Here is a 15,843-nt window from a genome sequence, read left to right on the forward strand (position 1 = left end):
GCGGTTCGAATCCCCGCGGCGGGGTGCGCTCACGTTGCTCGGTCCCAGCGCCTGCCAACCTAGCAGTTCGAAAGCACTCCCGGGTGCAAGTAGATAAATAGGGACCGCTTACTAGCGGGAAGGTAAACAGCGTTTCCGTGTGCGGCTCTGGCTCGCCAGAGCAGCGATGTCACGCTGGCCACGTGACCCGGAAGTGTCTCCGGACAGCGCTGGCCCCCGGCCTCTTAAGTGAGATGGGCGCACAACCCTAGAGTCTGTCAAGACTGGCCCGTACGGGCAGGGGTACCTTTACCTTTAGAAGGAAGCCTGAGGATTTGAACCAGGTACATATGCCAGGAGGCTGACGAAATGTTAACACATAATACAGATGTTTACCAAAATATTAAACGGGTTCACATTGCATGAAGTCAACTTTTTGTATCTTCAAATAGGTACAAGAAAAAGATAAAATGAAATGTTGGAAGCACTACAGGGTCAACTTGAACCTTAGGGATGTGGTCCCCAACATAGTGCCCACCTATCTGTTTTACTTTTATCTCCCAACTTTGAGGAAGTTCCCTCTTTTGAGATGTGTGCATGCACGTGCTATCTGCTTTCTTTGGTCTGCATTTTATTTGTTCTGTATGCGTGTCTCTTTGGGCATTTTGCCTAGTTTCCTTGTGGGGAGGGCTTCTGCAGATCAGTAGGTCTTCTGTGAAATCGATTTTGGGTGGTACCAACAAAATATCCTTAGATTTCCAAATATGGCTCTGGACACCCCGCCCACCCCCCAAGCTGAGATATCCCTTCTGTAGAGGATTCAGCATAGAACAAATACAACCAAAAACCATAAGTGACTGGCTCATGGTCCCCCAGTGAGATTTGTGGCTGTGTAGGGATTTGAACTTTGGTCTCCCTGGTCCTAGACTGACCGCACATGTATTCAAAAAATTTTTTTGCACATCTGTTTTGCTTTGTCTCCAATTCTGGCTACCTGAGGGAGCAATGCCTAGATAGGTACACAGAGCCCCTTTCTTCCCAGTTCTGCAGTTCCATAGCCCAAACGATATCCGGTTGTTGGATTACCTTGTATATATCAGTTAAAGGGCTCTTACTGGGAAATTTCATGGCATTCAATTGCAGGGCAGGACCTGTCTCGGTTGCTTCATTTTCACCAGTTTTGGGGGTCAGGAAGAGCATGAAAGGCTGAGTGGTACGAAGGAGCTGGTTGTCCACCTAAACAAGGAGAGAGATGGGGGAGAAGCATCAAGATACCTCAAAGTTGCAAAATGAAAAACAGCTCCTGGTGAAAAACGGTACCCCGATGTTGATATGCGAACATTTTTACAGGTCCCAAAGTAGATCACAGTTTACACCTGTGTTGACTTAGTAGGCACACCAAGGTCTTCACCGCTATATCAGTCAACAGCCAAAATGGCTCCAGCTAGTTTACACCAGTTATTTCCCATTGGCCAACTTTAAAAGGTTATAGCATGTCATTTTCTAGCACTGCTAGAGAGTGTTTTATCTGTTTGGGTGCACAAGTGCCATCTGCTGTTTGCACAGACACAATTCAATATTTGGGACTGCTTGGCGAACCAGAATATCCCGATCATTGATCCGATTCAAGGGCGAGCTTCCCAAGGGAACAGCGACTGCTCTTTATCGAGAAGAAGAAGAAGAAGAAGAAGAAGAAGAAGAAGAAGAAGAAGAAGAAGAGGAGTTTGGATTTGATATCCCGCCTTTCACTCCTTTTAAGGAGTCTCAAAGCGGCTAACATTCTCCTTTCCCTTCCTCCCCCACAACAAACACTCTGTGAGGTGAGTGGGGCTGAGAGACTTCAGAGAAGTGTGACTGGCCCAAGGTCACCCAGCAGCTGCATGTGGAGGAGCGGAGACGCGAACCCGGTTCCCCAGATTACGAGACTACCGCTCTTAACCACAGACAACCAGAGCCACCCCTGGCAATCAGCTGTACCCTCCTCCCTCCTGTTTATTTTTCCTTGCGTGTCATATTCGCATCTAGCTTATATACTTCCGGGACGAATTTCACTCCAAAGTCTTCTTTCTTTTTGTTCTTGTCTGAGAGTGGACCCATCCAGTTACCTGTATATCCTGTATACTCAGTTCAAGCACTTGACCCGTTGAAAGCTGCGTGAAATGGACGTTAATGCCGGTGAAGCTCGCAAACACCAGCTCTTCTGGGGCCTTGTTAACTAAAGATAAACCTATTCCGCCTTCCAATTTCAACTGGACCTACAAACGGAGCAGAAGCGAAATGGGTTGAAAAGCATTCACACAAGCATTAAACCACCAACATTTCTATTTTTCAACCTGGGGGCTTCAGTTGAGGCCTTTTGCATTCAGAAACAAGGTTCACATCCCCTGGAAGTAAAGTCTGAGGACTTGTAAATTGGGTGTGGGGAACATCAGGGCTGGGGACAAAATGTGGCCCCTAACTGGCCCTCAGGACTGTCCCACACACTATCCCCAGGCCTCACCCCTCACCAGCCCTGCCTTCTGCCACCCTAGAGTGTTTTTGCCTGGGGAGATGTCTCTTTGATACCTCTTGCTTGCCACAGAGAGATGCAAGTTGGAACTTTTGCATGGTTGGCACACCCTTTCAAACAAAGCCGAGAGTCACGTCCATCGCAGTGCCAGCTATTGTCTGTGGCCCCCCAGAAGGCTGATATGAGGAAATGTGGCCCTTGGGCTAAATAAGGTCCCCCACGGCTGATCTAAGGAGTCATTACGTTTCTGCATGAACCTCCTTGGCACAAAACACCCGTTTTGCTCCGACTCTGCACTTTTGCAGTCCGGATTCTGTGATTCATCTGCAAGGGACTCCTGTATGTTATGAAATGCAACCCCAGCTCTTTTGATTCCATAAACAGGAGTTCCTTGCTGGCTACAGCTTGATGTTTCAGAATTAAAACAGTGAAAGTTATCAGCAGTCGAATTTAGACAGTGAATGCTCCAAGAGGGACTTTCTACATTTAACGATGGGAACTCTCTCTCTCAGATCCAATCCTATCGGTCTCTGCACCAGGTCTGCAAAGCAGAATTTCTGAAGCACGATGAAGTGCAGTGGCCAATGCCTAATTCAGATTTGAAAACGAGAAGAGTGAGTGAATGGTCCTTGTTACACAGCTTTGCCTGTTGAAAAAACAGCAGCAACCGCAACAACCTCCCAACCCCAGATAGCAGCTTTCCTGACTCACTTCCAATTCTTGCTCTGTGTCAGGGTTCTTCAGCTTCCGCAGATCATGTTCCAGCTCATCCCCTTCGTATGAGAAACGATCATTTCTGCGTTGGTTGAAGTCTGTTATCTAATACAGAATACACTATTAGGATTTTTTTTCCCCTTTCTACAAGGCCAATGAAATCCACAGGCCTTAAAACAACACCCAGAAACAAAACCTGAGACCTGAAATAGAAAGTTTCAGTAAGAAATTGATGAATCGAAAAGAAACTGGCAGCAACAAAATATCTAATGCAACACTTTCTTCCTAGCTGGTTCTGTATGAACCTTTGCATCTTCAAAGGAGTCCTATATCCGTGTCCCCATCACTGGTAGGTACATCTGGTGGGGACACAACACAAGGTCTTCTTGGAGGTGGTGCCCAAGCTATGGAACTCTCAGTGCCAAGTGGTCTGCCTGTTTCTCCCTCTCTTTGCCTTTAAGGCAGCAGCAAGGAACCTGTGACCCACATGCCTCAGCAGAGCAAGTCTCCCCATTTGGCCCGTGAAGCAGGGGTTGCAGGCACTGCCAACAAGCAGAGGCTGCAAAGGTCTTTGTAATTTGATTCCAAACCACATTTTGGGGGGGGGGGTGTAGAAACAATTTTGCCTGATATAACTGGGTTGTCAGGTGGCCGACAGGTAGGCAGCCCTGCCCACCTGTAAAAATGGCCCAGGGAGAACTTAAGCATTGTGCCCAAAGGCTTCTGCACCCGTTTTAAATTGTCATTTTAAATTAATTGCAGGATGCTTTTCAGCAGCAAGGACATTCTTTGATCATTTTTGTTATTGGTATGGGTATGGAAAAGCACAATATAAACACTGCTATATTGAAAGATAGCATGGGTACTGAAAGATGCATTAGCTTAATTTGCAAATGTTAAGTCACCGTGCCTATGTCTGAAGAACTTTGGCTGAGGCCATTCCCCCAGTGCCTTGTTTAGCAATGCTCAATATATATGAATGCATATATAAACAGTGGACCTTTGGTGCAGTGGCATTTCAGCATTTTCTGGAGGTATGACTGGTGCAGACATTGTAATCTTTTCAATGGCGCTTTAAGACATTAAAAAAATCTGGGATTTTTAAAGGCTAATGCTGCTTCAGCCTGCTTTTAGTTTTTATAATGTTTTGCTGCCTAAAAGTTATGAAAGACACTGTGGTTTTCTATTAGCATTCTGTATGACTAACTGTCTATGTTCACTGCGTATCATGTCTGGGTGAAGATCGGTTTAGAAATACTGGGTTGTGTTCAATGTCAGGCTAACTTAAAAATAGGCCTGGTGCATTGAATAAACGTGATGGACTCGGCTCCACAAATGTCGATGGGTCTACTCCAAGCATAACTTAGTTACAGAAATAAATCTCCATGTGTCAGACGGAGAATTTCCATCACCTGCAGGACTCTGGTTGGCCCATCTGGAATGACCCTGACTACCAAAACTCCCGAGCCAGGCCTCATCTTCTGATTGACAAACTGCTGTTCCGGTGGAACTGGACCTAACATCTCCAGGGACGTATCAGGTCCAAGAACGACTTCTGCTCCGTCATGTAGCCCTGCAATGCCTCCTTTTGCCTAGAAGGAAACAGGAAACAACAGAGAAAGCAGAAAGAGCTTAAAACGAAATACAGTGGTACCTCGGGTTACAAACACTCCAGGTTACAGACTCCGCTAACCCAGAAGTAGTACCTCGGGTTAAGAACTTTACTTCAGGATCAGAACAGAAATCGTGTGGTGGCGGTGTGGTGGTAGCGGGAGGCCCCATTAGCTAAAGTGGTACCTCAGGTGAAGAACGGTTTCAGATTAAGAATGGACCTCCGAAACGAATTAAGTTTGTAACAGAAAGCACTAAGGTGGCATATGCAATTTCAGAGCATATGCAATTTCGAATCTTCGAGCCAATATATTTTAGCTGACTTGAGAACTTTTCCATTTATTCTTTTTTGTTGTTGTTTGCTTTGGTTAGGGGCTCATAGTAAACTGACTGAAGGTCCAATCCTGTGCAAGTTTGCTTGGAAGGCAGTCCCACTTAATTGTATGGGACTTACCTGGGAGTGAATGTGCGCAGGACTATAGCCTTAAAAGGCCAGGTAATCAGCAGGACAATCAGGAAAGGAAACATGAAGGGCCCAGGTACTAGTACAATATGCCTGTACCAAATTAACTTTACTGGGTTTTTTCAGGAACCTAGGAAGTCACCTTATACCAGGACATTGGTCCCTCTAGCTCACTATTGTCTTAAACTTACTGCTGACGGCTCTCTAGGATTTCAGACAAGGGATATTCCCAGCCCTACCTGGAGATGCTGGGGATCAAACCTGGAACCTTATGAATGCAAAGCTGATGCTTGACCATTGAGCCATGGCCTTCCACTTCTTTGCAAAGCACTACAAATAACTACATGGAATTAGGGAGGAAGGGGAGGCAGACAGGGCAAATAGAGGGATCACAAATCCCTTTAATAAAGAATTCTGAACAGTGCATCTGTTATAATATAGCTTACAAATTAATTCCAGATGGATAGCTCAGAGTAGGCAGTCTTTGATCAAAGATCTCTGAGTTACTAAAATACACTACCCCCACCCTTTTCTCTTTCTCTTTTGGTAAATCAGGTTTGATTCTTAATGGCATAGTTTGCATTCTCCCTTTGAAAATCCTTTTCTTGTGGAAAACCAATTCACCGTAATCCTACCAATTTTAAGTTTTCAGCTCAGAGCTTTCCTTTCCGTTAAGCTTCCTATTGCGGCAATCAGTGAAGATCACAGAATTTAAGTGAAAAGGTTTTTGGAAACAAAAGCTAGACAAACGTAAACAAAACTAACAAACCACACAGGCCATAAATAATTCCTGAACTGCAAGCATGGTGACAATGATCAAGTTTTGGCAGAACAGGGATGCTCTGTGGATTTCTTTACTTTTCCTTACAGGGCTGACAAGAGGCCGGGGCAGGCAGAGCTGTCCTGTGTTTTATATCCCAATTCTTATGCTGGTTTGTTGAATTTATCAGTCGCTTCTTACAACCGGCAGGGAGCCCCAAAGCAATTTGCAGAAAACTTTTAATGCAATGTAATCAATATAATGACCCCAATGATACAATGCAGAATATAGCAGTGCTTATAAAAGAAACCCCCCCAAACCCCCTCAACGTGAGCTGAAAGAATAAAAGGTCCAACCCTCCCCAATCCAAACCAAGAATGAACACCTGACAGAGAGAAGAAAATCCAGGTCTCTAGTGCTGTCCTAGTAGATGGGGAAATAAAAGAATGTTTCTGCTTGGTGCTAAAAAGATAACAATGCTAGTGTCAGGTGAGCTTCCCTGGAAACAGCGTTGTTCTGTGACTGGAGGTCCACTAGAGAAAAGACCTGCTCCCTGCTATCTGCCGGACCTCTCTACTGATAGGACCTAGCGGAGGTAAGCTGCACTCTTTAGCCTGTTTTTATTGGGTGAGAAGAACCCAGAAGAGAAGGGAGGAAGTAGGGGGAAAGCTGCAATGGATAGAGTTGAAGGGTGGGGTGCTGGGGAGGACAGGCTGTAGCTCCACGGAAGAAGGTCCAGAAGGTTCCAAGTTCAATCCCTGCCAGCTGGGGAGGATGCCCATCTGAAACACTGGAAAGCTGCTGCCAGTCAGTGCAGGCTTCCGACGTTTTCAGGCATGCAACCCACCTTTTATCAAAGCATCTCTGCGGTGGGGTGGGGCATCTTGCTGGTGAGGACAGGCGAGTTACTACTACTGACTGAGGTGGCTGAGAACAGTGTGTCACACTTTTTGCTTTGGCCGCAGATTTTGGCCACTGGTCATGGATGCTTTAGCTTAAGAGTCCTGCATTGCAGGGGGTTGGACAAGGTGACACTTGGGGTCCCTTCCAATTCTACAATCCTTATTTTTAACATAGTATTTGTCAGGCGGTCGTGCCCACAGATCCAAGCTTGGATCAGGCTGCGACTCAGCCATCAGTCTGGGCCCACCTGTCGAAGAGCAGTGGTGTGGAAGACAAATGGCCCGAGTCGACATAATGCGACTCCCTAGGTTTCCATGAAAGCTCTAGGCAAGACATTGGTTCAGAACTCTTGCCAGAGAAATCTGTTCCTCCCCATTTGCCCGATAATAAATGTTGGAAATGCAAAGAAACTGAAGGTACACTCTTTCACCTTTGGTGGACGTGCCCAAAGATTAAGGCTTTCTGGGAGATGATCTATAATGAAATGAAAAAGGTATTTAAATATACCTTCCTGAAGAAACCAGAGGCCTTTCTTTTGGGCATAGTCGGCCAATTGGTGCCAAAGAAGGATAGAACTTTCTTTATGTATGCAACAACAGCAGCAAGAATACTTATTGCAAAGTATTGGAAGACACAAGATTTACCCACCCTGGAAGAGTGGCTGATGAAGGTGATGGACTACATGGAATTGGTGGAAATGACTGGCAGAGTCCGAGACCAGGGAGAAGAGTTGGTGGAAGAAGATTGGAAGAAATTTATAGACTATTTGCAGAAATATTGTAAAATTAATGAATGTTAAAAGGATGTTGGATTGAAAATAAGTGGTATAGGTAACAAGGTTAATAAGAATATGCAAATATGGATTGATAATGGATGAAAATTACATAGCTATAATAGGTTAAGATATAGAGTTAAGATAAATGAAAGAGGGTAAGGATTTGCTGAATTGATTATGTAAATGGGAATACAAAAAGGGGAGGTGTGAGGAGGTCAAGGAAACAAGCAAATGAGCTTAAAGATATTGAAAAATGGATTTGTTTTTAAATTTTGTCTAAACTGTTTGTTTTTTGAATTTGGTATTTTCTTTTTTTTGTTTTTCTTATGTATTTTTTTGGTAATTCTTGTATTTCTCCTTTTATCTTTCCTTTTTTTTCTTTTCTTCTATGTTTTCTTTTTACTTTGTAAATCTCTGTTTTTATTCCTTTTATTCTGTAAATTTATGTTCTTTGTAAAACGCTAATAAATATCTTATAAAAAAAAAAAGAGAGAAATCTGTTCCTCCCCCTGCACCCGGCTGGGTATGGAGGGAGAGAAGAAGATGGGGCTGCAGAAAGAGAGAAAGAGTAGGTGGCAAAGAACGAGAGGGAGATTGGTTGGGAAGGGGAAGACCTCACTCTTCCCTGACGGTCTCTTAACTTTGACCCCTGACCAATAACCCCAAGGGAATGTGTCTCTCAAAACAAGAAAGGTTCCCCGTGCCATCTATAGCTCAGAATGACCGTGTGTGTTAAGTTAAGCTGAATGGGAGAGTGACTAGTCCAGGGCCACCCTGCGAGTTCCAGAACACAGCTCTCCCACCCAGCTCTCCACATTATATGGCTGGTCCTGGGCTACCGCAGAAAGCTGGCGGCAGTTAAGAAGCCTTTGTCTTTGAGCTACTCATGCGCTGCAAATTAAAATCAGGCCTATGGATCAACCCGTACCTTTGCCCTGGCAGAAATGTTCCAATGAAACGCAGAAGTTGGATGAAATGACGCCCTGAAGGCAGTGGGTGGCTTGTGGCTTACTGAACAGATTCCTGGGATTCCTGGTTAATTGTTGTTGTTTTTAATAGATCACGGGGTGCGGAAGCTTTTTCAGCCCTAGGGCCTTTAGGGAAACTTTCTGGGGGCCACGTGCCAAGGCCAGAGGCAAAAGTGGGCAGAACAAAGAATGTAACGCCTTACTGTTGTGCAGTAGAGAACTTTCTACACACACCCCATCTCCATCCTCCACCCGGGCAAGCAAGAGACATTTTCATAGGACCTTTCCCAGCCAGGCACAAATGGTCAAGGAAGGTGTAAGGCAAGTATGGATGTAGCCCAGGCAAAGTCCTAAGGACCAGACAGAGAGGCCTGGGGGGCTGCATCTGGTCCCCAAGCCCAGGGCTCCCCAGCCCCGTTACGAGGTTTTACAAAGAGCTGGTCCTTGTTCACCTCGAGAGACATCCAGGGGGGGGGGGGAAACACCCAATGCCAACCTGAACGACAAGCCCGTGCATGCCACAGACGAGCTTCCCATCCCGAAAACTCCAGGTCTGTGTCGTGCTACGCCGCCGGTCCGGCTTTCTCAGCATCAGTGGTTCATACCTGAAAAAGCAAAACAAATTCATCTGTGCACCATTTGTTTCCCCCCGAGGTTTTTTTAAATGATCTGTGCATTTTACTTTATTTCATTTCCACCCACCCACAATGCTAATTTACAGAAAGGCTGTTGCCCTCTGATGAGCAGTGGGATGCACTGTTTTTTGGCAAGTAGTAGTAGTAGTAATAATAATAATAATAATAATAATAATAATTTTTTATTTATACCCCGCCCTCCCCAGCCAAGGCCGGGCTCAGAGCGGCTTACAAGCAATAATAAAAACAAGATGAATGATTACAACTTAAAAACAAAAATAAAATACAACATTAAAATAATGGAACATTAAAATATTAAAATGTAGCCTCATTGCAGGAGGAGAGGGAAAAGAAAAAATAAAGAGAGGGAGGGAGGGAATCAAATTGGCTCCAAGCCAAAGGCCAGGCGGAACAACTCTGTCTTACAGGCCCTGCGGAAAGAAATCAGATCCTGCAGGGCCCTGGTCTCATGAGGCAGAGCGTTCCACCAGGCCGGAGCCAGAGTTGAAAAGGCCCTGGCTCTGGTTGAAGCCAATCTAACTTCTTTAGGGCCTGGGACCACTAGGGTGTTGCTATTTATGGACTTTGAGGCTCTCCGTGGGGCATACCAGGAGAGGCGGTCCCGTAGGTACGAGGGTCCTAGGCCATGAAGGGCTTTAATGGTCAAAAGCAGCACCTTAAATCTGACCCTGTACTCCACCGGGAGCCAGTGCAGCTGGAAAAGCACTGGGTGAATATGCTCCCATGGCAAAGACCCCGTGAGGAGCCTCGCTGCAGCATTCTGTACCCGCTGGAGTTTCTGGGACAGCTTCAAGGGCAGCCCCGCGTAGAGCAAATTACAGTAGTCAAGCCTGGAAATGACGGTCGCATGGATCACTGTGGCCAGGTCGGGGCGGGAAAGGTAAGGGACCAACTGCTTGATGCGGCGAAGGTGGAAAAATGTCGCCTTGGCTGTTGCTGTAACTTGCGCCTCCATGGAAAGGGAGGCGTCAAGGATTACACCCAAACTCTTAACGGAAGGCAATGGCACTAATTGGGCCCCCGCAAGAGAAGGGAGTTGGTCCCTCATCCCCATGCCATTCCGACCTAGCCATAGGACCTCTGTCTTCAAAGGATTTAGTTTCAATCGGCTCCCACGAAACCATCCAGCCACAGCTTCCAAGCATCTGGTCAGTGTGTAAGTAAGGCCAACATCTACTCACAGAAATTTGCTAACACAAGAGGTAGCGACGGACATCAGCTTTAAAGCTACTGTTTACCTACCTCTCTCTATCCTGCACCTAGACAAGCACCAAATTTCAAGGGCACATTCCAGCCAGGCAAAAAAACCCATAAAACAAACAACCACCCCCCCCCCACAAAACACTCAAGGAGGGCACAAAAGAGGAAAGGGAAAGTGTGTGTGGCCTTAAAGGTAAAGGGACCCCTGACCATTAGGTCCAGTCATGACCGACTCTGGGGTTGTGGCAATCATCTTGCTTTATTGGCCAAGGGAGCCGGCGTACAGGAGGAGGAGTTTGGATTTGATATCCTGCTTTATCACTACCCTAAGGAGTCTCAAATCGGCTAACAATCTCCTTTCCCTTCCTCCCCCACAACAAACACTCTGTGAGGTGGGTGAGGCTGAGAGACTTCAAGAAGTGTGACTAGCCCAAGGTCACCCAGCAGCTGCATGTGGAGGAGTGGGGAAGCGAACCCGGTTCACCAGATTACGAGTCCACTGCTCTTAACCACTACAGCTTCCGGGTCATATGGCCACCATGACTAAGCCGCTTCTGGCGAACCAGAGCATCATGCTTTCAAACTGCTAGGTTGGCAGGAGCAGGGACCGAGGAAGGGGAGCTCACCCCGTCGCAGAGATGCAAACCGCCAACCTTCTGATCAGCAAGTCCTAGGCTCTGTGGTTTAACCCACAGCGCCACCCGCGTCCCTCCATGTGTGGCCTTAGGCCTGATTTAAAGGCCGAACAAGTGCCAGCTTCATAACTAGTGCATTTTCTTCCTCTGCCCAATTTATTTTTCACCCTGCAAGAGTGCCCCTCCTGACAGCAATAACGCAATTACATTTTGGGAAGCAACATAGAACAACTGATAAGGCAGAATTATGTGTGTACAGTTTGGTAATAATCCATCACTAGCGCACCAATGCACCATCAATGACATGTTGCAGGATACACCTGCACTTTGGCAACAAACTCTGATCCCAACCTCCTTTGGTTAACACGAGTGAGCTCCGCATTAGGAAGCCGATTGGGATGTTTGCAGACCTGTTGTCTGTGACGGCAGCCAGGCCTGCGATGTCCAGGATCAGAGAGGATTCTGTGGAACGGGGAGGGGATGGCTTGTTCGGATGGTGAGGAACCGCAGAGCCCTCGTGGCAAAGCATCCCAGTGCCCGTCATCCTCCACAACTGGGAGCGCTTCCCCGGCTCCTGAGAAGAAAACAGCAGCGAGGAAGAGATGGGATCACAAGCAGCTCAAGGCGCCCGCTTTTGCGTTCAGAACGAGCCGGTTTCTCTCCCCAGACCGTTGAGCTTCTTACCTTTTTCTTTAATATGACTCTCTGCGTCTTCAGAGAAACATCCAGGACAAGTTCAGCACAATCCACGTCCTTATTCGAAGCCACGGGCCTCCCGGTTTCTTCCTGCAGTCTAGAATTGGAAGGAAATCGATTAGGTGCTCACGCAGAGAAGGGTTCCAACACTCAGAAGGAGCACAGATATTTTAATGTTATCAGACTTCTTACAAGTGGTGAGCAGAAAGGTAACTTTTACAGGAAAGCAAAAGCACAGGGAAATTTTTTAAAATGCTCCCAGTAGTAGCTGCAGAGATGGAAGTGTGCACCACCAGTGTAAGCAAGCCTGCCTGCCAACCTGTCTTCTTACATTTTAAGCCCAGGGGGTTGGCACTACCTGTCACTTTCTTCCTCCTTAGTCTCCGTGTTGCCCATGTGGAATTCAGCAGGGAAGAGGCAGATGGGACGAAACTAGAACTAGCTGCCAGTCATTGCCACTGGCACCATCTGGGCTTCTCCCCTACCCGTTCCAGTAGGGATGAGCTACCACTGGATATTATTATAATTATAATTATTAATTTATTTGTATACCCCACCCATCTGGCTGGGTTTCCCCAGCCACTCTGGGTGGCTTCCAACAAGGATTAAAAATACATTAAAACATCAGTCGTTAAAAACTTCCCTAAACAGGGCTGCCTTCAGACGTCTTCTAAACGTCAGATAGTTGTTTATTCCTTTGACATCTGATGGGAGGGCATTCCACAGGGTGGGCACCACTATCGAGAAGGCCCTCTGCCTGGTTCCCTGTAACTCCACTTCTCACAGTAAGGGAACCGCCAGAAGGCCCTCGGCACTGGATCTCAGTGTCCGGGCAGAAGGATGGGGGTGGAGATGCTCCTTCAGGTATACTTTTAAATTTTTTCTGAGCAGTACAGGGCTAGAGACGCCTTTCCTTTCCTTCTGGTTAGTGATGTGTGACTGTATAACTAAGAGGTTCGGGCGCACCACATTACGATACGCTGTAAGGGATAGTAACAAGCAAAGACAGGCAGCCCCCTGCCCCAAGGATGTTGCATTCTGAAACATCAACAGTGGGGGAAGAAAAAAGTGAGGAAGATTCACGATCAGGGGACTAACAGGAGCAAGTGCAGTTCCACAGTCTCAGTTTTAAATGGATTTCTGGTTCAAATGTGATGTTTCCTAGATTCACAGAATGGTCATCGGTGAATCAAATCGCTCACTTTCAGCCAAAGGTGAGCATTATGACCCCATAGTTGGCTCAGAATGTAAACTGAGCCAAAGACAGCCTCTTTCCCACCACCCCAGTGTCCTTCCTACTTCCCCCATACCCTGAATGCTGCTGTGGTGTTATTCCAGGCACCCTAAGGAAGATCTTCAACACTGCCTGTGCTGCTTTTGCAGTCTGGGGTGGGGGTGAGGAGGGGGCTTCCACTGTAGCAACCACTTCCAGTTAAGGAGGCTGGGCTTGGGGAGACTTACTACATTCTAAATATGTTACCTAGTTATGAGTCCTGTTATAAGCTCCTCCCACAATAAAGCTATCAATAGTTCTTTTTTAAAGCGTGCTCATTTTAACAAAGTGCCTTGTTCTGCCTATGGCCTATGAATGTGAAAAGCATTCTTAGGCTGCAGTCCTAGAACTGATTTTTTTTTTTTAAGCTGCTCCAACAGCCATTTGGTTAAAGCGGGGGGGGGGGGGGGGAGGTATAAACGCTGCAAATAAATGATGTTTAAAAAGAGAGGTTACCCCGAGAAAGTGTACGTTGCAGCAATATAAATGAAGTTCTCATAATAGAGCTGCTTGCTGTCTTGGAAGTCATCCATGCTGCAGCTGATTTCAGAGGAGCCGGCTCCTTTGACGGTCAGGGTTATGTAAGGCAGAAGGGTGGGCTCGTCCCAGGCATAATCTAAAGAGGTTGTTGGCTTGACTTCCGTGCTGAGACGTGGTTCTGCAACACCGTGCTGAGCGAAGACGATCGGGACCTACAGCAATGGGGATGTCACAAAGGGGTGAACCATTAACATCAAGCCCCAGAAATGTTTTTGTTATAGGCCGTTATGCTACGAAATGGTCCGTCACCTTGGAAAAGTTGTCAATGCGGAACGGGGGTGGTAACTGGATGGTGTCGCTGAACGAAACACGGTATGTAGCTCCCTTCAGAGTGATCTCTACTCGTAAGAAGTAGCATTTCCCAAGGGTGTCCCTGCAGAAAACAGAACCAGTCTGGTTAGTGTCACAAACCAGGAAAGCACCTTGCAAAACCAATAGGTTTAAGTAATGGCTCACAGTTTTAAATCCTCATGAAGGTGAGAGCTAGAAATCAACAATGCTTTCACATGCCGGCATACCGGTCCCAAATCTTGGCACATCCAAAGATAATGGGCGTAATGTGAACTTAGAATTAACTTAGAATCAATGCGCTGTCAATGAAGAAACCTAGATTTGTCTACTTTTGCTCCAGGGTTGTCAGAGCCCAGGGACTGTCTGGAAGACAGGGGTCATGGAGAGGGAAACTCTTAAGGTCAAGCAAGCAAGGCAGAGTAGATCCGATGAGGAGGGAGAAATTACACACACAGCTATCAGCCGATGGCCAGTATATCTATGGTTCTCTTTTGCCTGACTTTCTGGAGCTCATTTCGGAGGTGGCGGCTAGGAGGAGTGTTGGAGGAAGGTGTGTTGCCAGAGACTTGAGAAGGAGCTCATTCAGGTAGTGGCAGGTGTGAAAACCTTGAAGACAGAGCTGTGCTGCGACTGAAACCAAGAGATTTTGCATTTGAAGGCAAGAATGATAGAGAAAAGACACTGAGAGGAGAAGCTGTTCCGAAGGTGAAAGAAAGAACAGGAGGAGGAATCTGCAAGAGTGGCACTAAGCTAAAGCTCTGTCAAGTGGTTTTCCTGACCTCCTGGGTGACAGGGAGACATCCCCCATCTTCCTGGAAGCTTCAGTCAACCCAGATGGAGAGAAAAAACGTATTATCCTTGACTTAGCACTACCACTAACTCAGTGATTGTGGCTTGTTTTGCTCCCCAGCTCAAGCAAACCAAGAAAAACTTTGTGGTTTGTTGCAAGTGAAACAAACCATGGTTCAGGCACAATGCTAAGCCATGGATCATGGTTTGTTTCCTCTGCACACTAAAGGGAGGATCAAAGCAGCACAAATAGGCATGTTCACAATAAGCCATTAACAATACTCTGACATATGAACTGGGCCTATAGGTAAAGTAAATTCATTTCTTGCTTGTCAAAAAGCCACACACATTAAGACAACCCACTAACTCTCATTTGCCTGGAAGCATCAGACAGGCATTCCCTGCTCTCTAGAATCACGATGGTAAGCCCATGTCAAATTCTGTCTTGCACAACAACTACTAAGGAGTATGCCTGCACATGTGTTTTAGATGTTTTAAAGCAGCAGCATCCACGCGACCGAAACTACCTCATATTGATATGGAAGGAATTGTTTTTGTTGACTTCAAAGCCTCCAGACCAAATGCAGTTTGGGACATCCATGAGCCGGACGCAAAGCAGCTGGTCGTAATCGTTGCGCGGCCAGTGGAACACGACACTGGAGCCAGGGAGGGTGGAGATGTAGCCATCTGGGTTCGATGTGCCCTGAAACAACATGCATCAGCCAACAGCATTTACCAATAACCATTTTGCATGGCCCCAAGGTGAGCGATCAGTTGTCGGTTTTCCTTAACCCATATAAAGAAAACACAGGGCATGCTTAAATGTTAGTAAACACGAAGAACAACTGGTCTACCTGAAGGACAGATTTCCTTCGGATTGGCATTATTTACATCAACACCACATGGTGCTCTGCGCCCAGTACAGAAATCAAGTCCTTCCACTGCCAGGCCCTAGAGGGCGAGTTAACTTATTGAGGGCTTATTTTTTGTTGTTGTTGTTTAGTCATTTAGTCATATCCGACTCTTTGTGACCCCATGGACCAGAGCACGCCAGGCACTCCTGTCTTCCACTGCCTCCCAC

General features: G+C 46.5%; 1 protein-coding gene across 14 annotated transcripts in view; it reads right to left on the reverse strand.

Moving 5' to 3' along the window:
- Positions 1-15,843, reverse strand: part of VPS13D (vacuolar protein sorting 13 homolog D) — a 129,305-nt gene that overhangs the window by 44,587 nt on the left and 68,875 nt on the right. For 13 of the 14 annotated variants that reach the window (XM_077931271.1, XM_077931279.1, XM_077931276.1 and 10 more), the window contains 10 exons: positions 15,290-15,465; positions 13,932-14,055; positions 13,599-13,834; positions 11,858-11,966; positions 11,584-11,747; positions 9,179-9,287; positions 4,615-4,794; positions 3,200-3,307; positions 2,085-2,234; positions 1,066-1,215 (listed from right to left, as the gene is read on the reverse strand). In XM_077931271.1, the coding sequence (XP_077787397.1) occupies positions 1,066-1,215; positions 2,085-2,234; positions 3,200-3,307; positions 4,615-4,794; positions 9,179-9,287; positions 11,584-11,747; positions 11,858-11,966; positions 13,599-13,834; positions 13,932-14,055; positions 15,290-15,465 (1,506 nt within the window). Of the gene's footprint in view, positions 1-1,065; positions 1,216-2,084; positions 2,235-3,199; positions 3,308-4,614; positions 4,795-9,178; positions 9,288-11,583; positions 11,748-11,857; positions 11,967-13,598; positions 13,835-13,931; positions 14,056-15,289; positions 15,466-15,843 lie in introns of those variants that run through there. The other variant, XM_077931280.1, reaches the window with a different exon arrangement.

Source organism: Podarcis muralis, chromosome 7 (genome assembly GCF_964188315.1).
Source record: "Podarcis muralis chromosome 7, rPodMur119.hap1.1, whole genome shotgun sequence".
Classification (NCBI taxonomy): Eukaryota; Metazoa; Chordata; class Lepidosauria; order Squamata; family Lacertidae; genus Podarcis; species Podarcis muralis.